The 11,368-nt window shown below is 40.4% G+C and overlaps 1 protein-coding gene across 1 annotated transcript; it reads left to right on the top strand.

Annotated features, from left to right (window-relative positions):
- Positions 1-3,605: 3,605 nt before the first annotated feature.
- Positions 3,606-4,124, top strand: LOC113938236 (mitochondrial import inner membrane translocase subunit Tim17-B-like). Its single transcript, XM_035728984.1, has one exon. It carries the CDS (start codon positions 3,606-3,608, stop codon positions 4,122-4,124), a length of 519 nt encoding a protein of 172 aa, XP_035584877.1.
- Positions 4,125-11,368: the final 7,244 nt, after the last annotated feature.

The raw sequence follows: 11,368 nt of genomic DNA, 5'->3' as shown, positions 1-11,368 counted from the left end.
GACCCCCCCCCCCCCCGCCATGGCTTTCCATTGCTTTAGGGTGACATGCAATCCTTAACCATTTAGGAGGCCCAGAGTGAGTTGCCCTTGTCCTGCAGATGGAATGGCAGGGTGAGGAAGAGACTGTTGGCCAACACAGAAGGCCAACACTGAATGCAAAGACCTCTTTTTTTACATTCAATTAACGCCTTGATCTATATAATTCTGTGCCTGTAAAAAGAACGCATTCAGCTCTAAAAAGCCTGCAAAGCCTAATTGTAGTTTACTGTGACTTAATGTATTTTTTTTCACGTTTGCGTCCTTTGCTCAGATTTTCTCATTTTTATCTCTGCTTTAACCACATGGTTCTTAAACAGCTGCCAGATGTTAACACTGCAGCTTCGGCCAGATTTCATGCTACGTAGCATCATGTCTGCATATAAAGGAGCCCAGAAACTAGGATTTCATTTCCTGCCAAGGATCCCTAGAAATATTGATCCCAAAGTTTGGCATCTAAGGCACCTGCTTGGTTAATGAGTGGTGCAGTTCCATGCTGCAAAAGTCAAAACAGAACAGCATGCTTTCAGAATGAAAACTGACACATTTTATCTAGATGAGAAAAAAATAAGGTTGGCTATATTCGGGCCACTTACCAGTCCTGAGTGTGACCTCTGAGGCTCAGCTATAGAAGGAACATGTGTCTGGAGCTAGGCGGAAAATTTCGCCCATGATATATATTTCTATTCCATGTTTTTCTCCTAATATTCAGTTATAGTGTTTCATATGTTTGTTTCACATCATTAGTCTTTTTTTTATAAGATTTTATTTATTTATTTGACAGAGAGAGACACAGCGAGAGCAGGAACACAAGCAGGGGGAGTGGGAGAGGGTGAAGCAGGCTTCCCGCAGAGCAGGGAGCCCGATGTGGGGCTCAAACCCAGGACCCTGGGATCATGACCCGAGCCGAAGGCAGATGCTTAACTGACTGAGCCACTCAGGTGCCCCTCACATTATTAATCTTAAAGTGGTTGATATGAAACATGACAATTAAGTTTGGGACCTATGACCTCAAGCGAAGCCCAGTTTGAGTTCGTTATGTCATCGCTGCTGCCAAAATGATTCTGAGTTTTTACAGTGCTTTCAGCATCCCTTAAATTAAGCTTTTGAACCTATGATTGCTTAAATACCCGTATTAGCTAGAAATAGGTTTTTAAAAGACTTACTTTATATTTTTAAAAATATAACTTCTTTTTTTCTTTGAGAGAGAGAAAGAGAGAGAGAACCTGCACGTGCATGGGGTGGGGAGGGACAGGAGAGGGAGAGAGAGAATTTTAAAAGAGGCTCCACGCCCAGCACAAAGCCAGATGCAGGGCTCTACCTCACAAGCCTGAGATCATGACCTGAGCTGAAATCAAGAGTCGGAGGCTTAACCCACTGAGTCACCCAGGCGCCCCTACACATATAAACTTCAGTTCTTTAGTTGTAATCTCATTTAAATAGCAAAGGCTGAAGAAACCCTCCAGGTAATACATGGATGTTAATTATAATCTTATATCTGTCTTCAGCGGAGATATCATACCAAATGTTTCTTTCTAAGCAAACCAACTTAAAAACATATTTTTAAATCTATTCATCAAGTACCTGCTGAGGACCTATTATAAATTATGCTTTTTTTCATTCTTTTGGTTTTTGAGTAGAGAAAAAAAAAAACCCACATTTTTTTTTCTAAAGGTGATCATGGTATATTGGGAGAAAAATTTAAGCAGAGAATTAAAATCTGATATGATTACTTTTGTTCTGCATTTTTTTTCTAGAAAGAAAGCCTCTTTATTATTAAAATCCACGTAAGGGAAAAAAACCCACAAAACTTTGGTAAGATGGCATTCCAAAGCCTTTAACTCCTAACTTGGTTTTTTTCTCCATTAAACCAATTGTTTTCTAATACTCATTTTGGACAATCCTGCTCTCATATTGAGGGGAGTAGAGTGTTGGAATTAAGAATATAGACACAGAGATTCCTGCCTGGCCACAACTCCATTTCTGCCCCAGTACAGCTATGACTTTGGACAAGTTACTTAGACAGTTTGTGTCTAGTTTTTCCACCTGTAAAGTGAGAAAATCATAGTAGCTGGTATCATACAGTTACTGTGAGGGCTCAATGAACCACTAATTGGGAAGTGCTTAGGGCAATGCTTTGCCTATCAGAAACATTCAGTAAGGGTTATGCATCCTAATTACGGACAATACCATCTCATGGCATGACACATTGTTTTTGCATGCACTTGATATTGTTTCAGATTTTAGACAGTATTTTTACGTTCCTTATCCAATTTGCCACTAAAACTAGGATGGGGAAGAGACTGTTGGTTATGACAGACAAGGAGCCCACAAGTGGGAATTTGAGGACATCTCAGCTTTGTTTCACAGAACACAGATCCTTGTTCTTCCTCCTGGGCTGGGCTGTCAGTCTAGGTGGGCTCGATCTTTGTGGGTCACCTGGCCTCTCTTCAGTCCTTGCACAGCAACTAGACTGTACAATGAGTCTCGGAGAAGTAACAAACCCACCTCATAGGAAGTAAGTTGGAGAAGCCATTTCTATCCACATATCCAGAGGAACCCGTCTCTGAAGTAACTGGATAATACTTGCAACTCTACCAAGCTAGAGTGAAATGTGATATGTCTCACCTGGGTCACCCTCAGGTAATTCTCACTGATAAGGGTAATTATATTTTTTGTAAATTAGCAGCCCCCAAACCTGGAGGAATGGAGCCTACAAGAAGGCTGGCCAGCAGGCTGCACTCTGAGATATGAATGATATCTGAACACTCTGCCTCAGTCTGAGTTGTCAGTTCCTCATCTGCACTGAGTGCTAATAAATATGCATTTGAATGAATTAATCATAGCATTGCTTTAGGACTTGAATTCATTGATTTAACTGAATGTTGTATGTTAAAATGCCTGGTAGAGAGGCACGAAAAATGTCCATTTCTCCCTTTCTTTGCAAATAAAAATAATAGCACCACACCATTTCAATCAGAGGTGCATTCTCTATATTCAACAGGAAGGGATGGCTATTCATTGAGTGACTAAACCTCTTTGCCCATCCAATTTATGACCTAGATAAATGGTTATATTGGAGTACATATGGAAGGTCAGTAACTTCACAGCCGTTAATATTATTTGAATTGGGTAAGTAGCTAAATATCCAAACTAAAGTCCACAGGACTCCTACCTGCTGTTTTTTTTTTTTTTTTTGCAGGAATGTAACCATGGTGCAGCCAGAAGATTTTCAAGGGAATCCAAATATGTAGACGATTATTGGTCTCCAGATTATTATATATTGGCCATAAAATAAATTTAAACTAACACACCAGGCTTCTAGTTCTTGCCAAAATGGAACAATAGGGGCTGTATTTACTGTCCCCCTTAAAAAAGTCCCCCAAACAGACATAATACTTAAAATCATGTTTTTCAAATCACTGAATGCAAGTCATGAAGGACCATAATTCCTGAGAAATGAGAAGCACAGAAGAAAATCCATAAAAGAAAAAAGTGATAACTTTGACTTCATCAAAATTTAAAACTTCTGCTCATCGAGCCAGACTGCGCGGCCGGACGCCGGCGCCATGGAGGAGTACGCTCGGGAGCCTTGCTCATGGCGAATTGGGGATGATTGCGGAGGAGCCTTCACTATGGGAGTCATCGCTGGTGGAGTCTTCCAGGCCATCAAGGGCTTCCGCAACGCCCCTGTCGGAATTCGGCACCGACTGAGAGGTTGTGCCAACGCTGTGAGGATCCGAGTCCCCCAGATTGGAAGTAGCTTCGCGGTGTGGGGGGGCCTGTTCTCCACCATCGACTGCAGCCTGGTGTGCCTGCAGGGCAAAGAAGATCCCTGGAACTCCATCACCAGCCGAGCATTGACTGGGGCTGTGCTGGCGGCCCGCAGTGGCCCATTGGCCATGGTGGGCTCAGTAATGATGGGGGGTATTCTCTTGGCCCTCATAGAGGGTGTTGGCATCCTCCTTACTCGCTACACTGCCCAGCAGTTCCGCAATGCACCCCCGTTCCTGGAGGACCCCAGCCAGCTGCCCCCTAAGGAAGGTACCCCAGCCCCAGGCTATCCCAGCTATCAGCAGTACCACTGAGGAAGTGACTGCCTATCATCAACACCGTGGAGCCCCTCCTCCGTTCCCTCCCCGATGATCTACCTCGAAGGGAGGGCTGGCTCCCAGTTGGCCCTGGGACCCTCCAGAGAGGGCCTCTACTCTGCTCCCTTGTCCCAGGGTGGGGGGGTGGGGCACCCCAGCTGCCCTGATGGATGGGTCCCCTTCTCAGGGCACCCCAACCCCAAGTTCACATGTAACAAGTTCTCACCCCAGCCCCTTTTCCTGGCGCCCTGATGAGTATTTAAAGCCAGTTTTGAAAAACAAAAACAAAAACAAAAACAAAAACTTCTGCTCATCAAAAGACAATGGTAAAAGGACAAAAGTACTGAAAGAAAACATTTGCAAAGCACGTATCTGATAAAGTACTTGTGTCCAGAATATGTAAAGAACCCTCAAAACTCAATAGTAAGAAAACAAGTAACTTAAGACAAAATAGACATCCATTCCATCTGGATGGAAGATATACAGATGGCAAATTAGCACATCAAAAGAAGCTCCACATTATTAATCATTATGGAAATGCGAATGGACACTCCAGTGTCATACCAGTATAATTCATTAAAATGGCTTAAATCTGTAAGACTGGGAATACCAAGTGATGGGTAAGTATGTGAAAGAGTCAGAATGCTAATAAACTGATGATGGTTGGGAGTTAAGAGATTACAACCACTTCATAGACAGATTCTTAAAAACCTATTCATGCACCTACCAAAAAGAGATATTCTGTATGAATTTTTATAAAAAATCCAGAAAAATGCAAACTAATCTGTTTTTGTCCATCTGGGCTATTATATCGGAAATGGCATACACTGGGGAGTTTATAAACAATAGAAATTTATTTCTCACAGTTCTGGAGGCTGGGAAGGTCAAGATCAAGATCTGGTGTCTGGTGAAGAGTCTGCTTTCTAGTTCATAGACAGTTTTTTTTTTTTTTTTTTCCCGCTATGTCCTCACACAATGGAAGGGGTAAGGGGTCTCTCTGGGATCTCTTTTATAAGGGCACAAACTAATTCCATTCATGTGGGCTTCACCCTCATGACCTAATCACTTCCCAAAGTCCCCACCTCCTAATACCATTACACTAGGGACATAGGCGTTTTTGGGGAGTGTAAACATTCAATCTATAGTGTAGCAGAAGGCAGATTGGGGTTGTATTGGGGTGGCAGTAGGGCCGAGAGGAGCAGGAGGGAGTGAATACAGTGGGGCACAATGATACACTTAGGGATGACGGATAGGTCCGCTATCTTGACTACAGTGATGCTTTTACTGGTGTAAATGTACACAAAATTCTATAAAATTACACCTTTTAAATATCATTTACTTCTCGATAAAGCCCTTAGTAAACAACAAGACAAAAATATGGATTTAGGAAAATAACCACCAGCCTGGCAATACACAGGGGCCCCTGGGCTGGGAGTGTACAAACTCTGGCATATGCATATGTACGACTCACCTTTAGGGAAATGTGCATAGCCAGAAATACCTCTACTAGCATGCAAGATGAAATGTTCGCTAGCCGGGGGGCTCTTTTGTTGGCTTCTTTCAAACAAAGCAAGTATCATTTCCAACTCTTTTTTGAATGGCCCAAACCAAGACTCCTCTTTCTAAATGGTTTGATGGCCTCTGTGTCACAGTTCTGATTAAGGTCCAGAATCTCTTAATAGCAAATGATGGCATGCGAGGCAGAGCTCATTTTCCTTTTGATGTTCACACATAATTCCTCTTCACAGTGGCAGGAATTATGGGTTTAATAGCGCTCTGAATCTCTGCTGACGAAGCCCCTTCCCTAACATGACTTTCCCTTGTAGAAGAGGCTCTCTCAATGACACGGAGCCATTGTTCCTCAAAGGACTGTGGAAGACATCTTTCTGAAAGATTCCACAATACTTGAAAGAACTGAAGATTTTCCTCAGAGTGGTTTTTATAAATGTATGAAGTAGAATAAAGAATTTTAAATCAGCATTCAGGAACTTATTTAAAGCAGTAATGTATAACCTATGGATTGAAAAAGTTGGACTTGGCAGAATGTGAACAGAAAATACTTTTATTCTTTCTCCCTCTGCTCTTTCAAACTACTTCTCTGCATAGCTCCTTTTTTCTACCCAGGGTGCAGTCTTTAGCAAGGCACATGGCTTTTTCATGGTCTTTCATTTGGAAGAACAGCCATTTTGGTAATTAAAAAAGGTCCATTCAGATTACACAAAACCACCAGTCTTTCAGCTCCTGTAATGCTCGTCTCTCTCTCTGCTGACCTACAGACTGGCTTCTTCTGTCTTCCTTTCTGCCATCCCTTCCACCTAACCAGCTACTACATACAATGGCTGCAGGGTTCATCGAATGGGAGAGAAAGAAACAGCAAGGAACAGAAAGCTTTTACCTGAGTGGAACAGTTATTATCTGACTTCGGACCTTCTAAGCAGAGTGGAGGACCGATTTTTGGCTCCTTCACTCATGGCAGAACATTCTTGGGTTCCTAAGAAAGGTCCTGATGGGAGTCTCCAACCATGTTCACTTGAAAGAACAACCAATACCTTCTCTGTCAGCTACTAGACCTCCAGGTGTCCAACTCTCCATGGGTATCCCAAGGTCTATGGGTCCTCTTGGGTGGCTTTCTTTTGAGAAAGCCTTTGGACAGTTCCCATCAGCCATACCAACATCCGGTCCAGGAGCACCACACATCCTCATTCTATGCACGATTAAGGTACAGTCAGCTTGCAGTGCATCCCTTCTCTCTTTCCTCCATTGAGCATTGGGTGCTGACTCCTATGTTCCCCAAACTCAAGGGGGACAAAGTCTAGCTCTCAAAATGGTTCTTTTAAACATCTCCCATTTCGCTTGGCTTAAATTAAGAAAGAAACAGCTATGTATTTCCCCCTTGTGAGGTGTGGTTATGGCATACACAGCACAGCTCCTGCTTCTCCACAGTTAGCCCCCAAACTGGCCCGTCAGTCTATTTTATGTAGTTAGCGGTGGGCAATACGCTACTGCTGGCAGGACAACCAGGGTCACAATCTTGGGCAAACCCTGCACAGCTGGAGGAGCCTTTACTTAGAGTGGCAGAGAATTTGACTCCTCCTGTCCTAAGCTTTGTAAAACAATAGAAGGGCAACAGAAGGCAACAGGAAAAAGTCATATTTAACTTTGCAGGATTACATTACTAGAAAAAAGTAAAAAAATGAATGTTATGGTTATATAATGTTATGGTTATAACCAGTCAATGTCTATCTCTTTTCTCTATGCTCCAACCACCCAACAGGAGCATTCTCCAGCTTTCAACCTAAAATTAGTTCCAGGAAAACCGACTTTATGAGAAATTTGGAAAATTTTCTTGAATTACCATCCATAAATGAAAACTGATGAAAACATGGCTTGGAATAACTCAAAAGTAGTATCTCAATGATTATAACCTAGTTTTAAATTGTCTACAACATGAAAGTTAACCTCTTTTTTTTTTTTAATAAAGATTTTTATTTATTTATTGAGAGAGAGAATGGTAGAGAGAGAGCATGAGAGGGAAGAAGGTCAGAGGGAGAAGCAGACTCGCTGCTGAGCAGGGAGCCCGACATGGGACTCGATCCCGGGACTCCAGGATCATAACCTGAGCCGAAGGCAGTCGCTTAACCAACTGAGCCACCCAGGCACCCGAAAGTTAACCTCTTAAATCATCCAAGATTCTCTGTGCTGAAACGTCCAAATGTTTGAAAGGAACCTAGGGGGTACTGTTTTGTTTTATTTAAGTTAAACAAAAAATTGCCTAACTGACCTTCTTTAAGATTTAGGGAACTTGGGTTACATTCAATTTTCACTGCCTGTTTACTATGGCATACATTCAAAGAAAATGGGGCTCCACTGGGTATTTGCCAAAATGACACTTATCTCTAGACTTTATGGTTAAATCCTTGTTATTTTTCTAGTGACAATATACAGGCTCCACTTAAACAAAAATACAACTGGTATAATGTAAAAAGGCACCACATGTACACACACACACACACGTACAGACATGGACACACATATGCACACAGACATACACACAGATAAACATCCAGGGGCACACACACATACATGGTGCTTGCTCGCTTTGTTAAAAGGGGGCTACCCTTAAGTATAATTCTACAATCAGCTTTCTCAATGTTCTTTTGTTTTGTCATGTTCCTCCCGCACCCACCCCCCTGCCCCAGCGCCGTAAATCATGGCTCTGCTTTAACATGGGGCATGTATGGTCTACAGTCCTTTTTAATGTGGCTGATGCAGATACTATTTATTATAGTATTTAATCATTATATTCTTGTTGGTCTTTCAGTCCATGTTTAGGTTTTTACATTGCCGCAATAAATGTCAATAGTAAGACTTAGAAATGTGTATATGACATTTTCTTGTTTGGGGTTCCCATCCCTCTTGCTTATGTTTGGGCACTTAAAAAAATCATAAATCTAGACATTAAGGCTAGCAATTAATCCAACAGAGAAGTGAGGGGACTGTATAGAAGGAGGAGGTTTTTATGATGTCTGTGGCAGTGATCAGACAAGTAAAGAGATGCAATTTCACCGAAACTCTCTCCCACTGGGGGTAATACATCTGCCCTTTGCTCAGACTTATCTGTAGATACTGCGTTGTAAGTACCAGATGGTCTATGATGCTTTGGATTTATTTTATGATTTTCAAAGGTTAGAAAGAAGCAGACATTCCAGGCTGCTCCCCTGCTGGACATGAAAGATGTTACAAACTTTCCATGGTCCCAGTGTGGGCCAACTGACCTTCGGTCCCTCGGAAAGTCCTAGAGGGATATCTCTGTCCTTGGGAGAGGGCCAGTTTGCCTTTCTGTATGTTAATTTGGGGAAATAGACTCTTTTTTATTAATCCAGACACAGTACTCAGGCAAATCAAATGAGCAAAAAGGGACCACCAGATCCATTATAATCGGAATCTTTTGTGTATGTAGATAAGATAAAATGGATTACATTATCTACATGTATACGTTAAATGTTCATTTTTCATATAAATGGTTCTATTTAGTAAGTAATGACACCTTAGTCCATTAAGTTTCATGGCTAATACATCCCTCCTCCCTCTGAATCTTGGTTAAAGAAAAACATTTGGTTGGGTAATGTGCAAGATGTACCTTGGGGTAGCAATTTATAGTACTCTCTTATCAGAAATTGCTTCCAAATGCCTCATATCCATATTTGAAATTCTGCAGGCAACGATTTCCCTAAATCTCACTCAGGGAGCTACATGGCAGATTACTTCAATTGACCATATCGAGGTTCAGGTGGAGAGTACATGGAGAAAATAGAGGAAAGCCAAATAGAAACAATATGACTATCAATTTTGCAAAGATGGCTTACTACATAGAGTTTTACATAAAATGTAACCATTCAATTAGCATATTTAAAAGCCAGATTTTATTTGTTAAGATTATAATCCCTAGAGTATTGGCTAGAAATGTCATTTTTAAAAATAAATTTTATACACGAGTAAGTATATAAAGATCTTTGGATTTTCTGATCCTTCTGTCTTTACTCCCAGAAACCCCTTTTATGTGGCTGTATCTGGCTCATCATTTAGCTATTAAAGTCACTTCTTGATGTTAGAAAAGATAGTTTGGGGTCAAATGGAAAATTTAAAATATGGGCTGTATTTTAGATTCTAGTTTTCTTGTGTTAAATGTCCTCTAAGGATATTGTTATGGTGATTTCTATAAAGACATTTTTCGTAGGAGAGAGACAATGAAATGTTTAGAAGTGGAGGGCCAAGATGACTGCAACTCTTAATTGGGCCAGAACAATATAGAGAAATATATAGCAAATATGGGAAAGTGTTAGCAATTGGTTAAGCACACAGAAGGGAATGCGGAGTTAATTACACTATTTCTGCAACATTTCTGTAGATATGATGTGTTTTCAAAACAAACAGTTAAAGAAAATCAAAATGACTCCCTTAGAGAGGGGATCCCACTGAGGCTAAAGTTGTCCCTGCCTTACACCATCTACACCACTATCTACTTCACAGAACCTTAACATAACATCATTAGCATGTTTACTTATAACTTTATCTGCTGTACATTTTGGATAGAATACATGCATGGTCTTTATTTTAATCACCCTTGTATCTTGAATGTCTAGAATGGTAAAAGAGGCTCAAAGAATATTTTTTGAAAATTATAATCCATGGCAAATTCATATCAATCACCCAACATTTTTTTGAGGATTTTGTCCTTAGGATAGTTGTCATAATCTCAGGAAATGCAAGCCTTTCGATGTGAACATACAAAAAGTCTAATGACTATACATGCACACACAGCACTAAACCAACAAACAGTCTTTGAGACCATGGTGCCTTGTAGAACCCAACTTATTTTTAAATGCATCCACTGTTTTAGATTGTCTACAGAATTGATACCATTCACTGGCATCCACTGGCAAAAATAAGTCATAATTGACTAAATTTCCTTTAACATGGGCTCATTAAAAGCCATCATTTAACATTGTTGGCAGAACCATTAGAATACTAAGGCAGTGTTACTAAATATTTGCATACTTTATTGAAAGTTTCAGAAAAATGACATGTATTCACAAACATCTGTGCTCTAAACAGGCATTTGTACAAAACACATCTCTCTTTGTCTCATCCATATTTAGAAAAGTCAACCAGTGTGTGGTTTGTCACTGCCTTTTAACAGGAATTTGTGGCCAGTGTCCAACCTATGTCTTCCTAATTTTAGCTGATTTTCCAGCATGAATTATACAATTGAATTCAATTTGTGTTTATTTTATTATTTAGGATGTTTCTAGAGTTCTAAACTTGCATGTTTCCTTTAGACAAGGAATATTTATTTTTCATCAATAGATGCAAATGACATGGCTAATGTTAGTTATCAAGTCAAGTTGATATAACACATGGGGTGCACACTTTCATGCTTTGAGGTGTTTTGATTTTGTCAGGCAAAATAGGCATCTGGCATATCAAAGAAACAATTCTAGTAAATTAAAAGGATCCCTCAACCTAAAAATAATGAGCTTCATGTGTGTAGCTCATTTTTTTAGTTAATTGCCCTTAATTTATTCAGCCGAAATACCTACAGTTTCCCATGATTAAAGGGCACCATGTTTGACTTGTCATTAAATTAGTTTGATATTGATATAAATGAGCTATAAAGTATCTCCATGATTACTTCCTGAATAATATGAATGTTTTTTCTTTTGTTATTTGCTTAATAAAGA

Source organism: Zalophus californianus, chromosome 8 (assembly GCF_009762305.2).
Source record: "Zalophus californianus isolate mZalCal1 chromosome 8, mZalCal1.pri.v2, whole genome shotgun sequence".
In the NCBI taxonomy this organism is placed as follows: Eukaryota; Metazoa; Chordata; class Mammalia; order Carnivora; family Otariidae; genus Zalophus; species Zalophus californianus.
Note: the sequence above shows the minus strand (reverse complement) of the source record. Positions and strands in the feature narration are given on the sequence as shown.

What these genes read in the sequence shown, in the direction of transcription:
- LOC113938236 (XM_035728984.1), top strand. Translation starts at nt 3,606, where the DNA reads ATGGAGGAGTACGCTCGGGAGCCTTGCTCATGGCGAATTGGGGATGAT.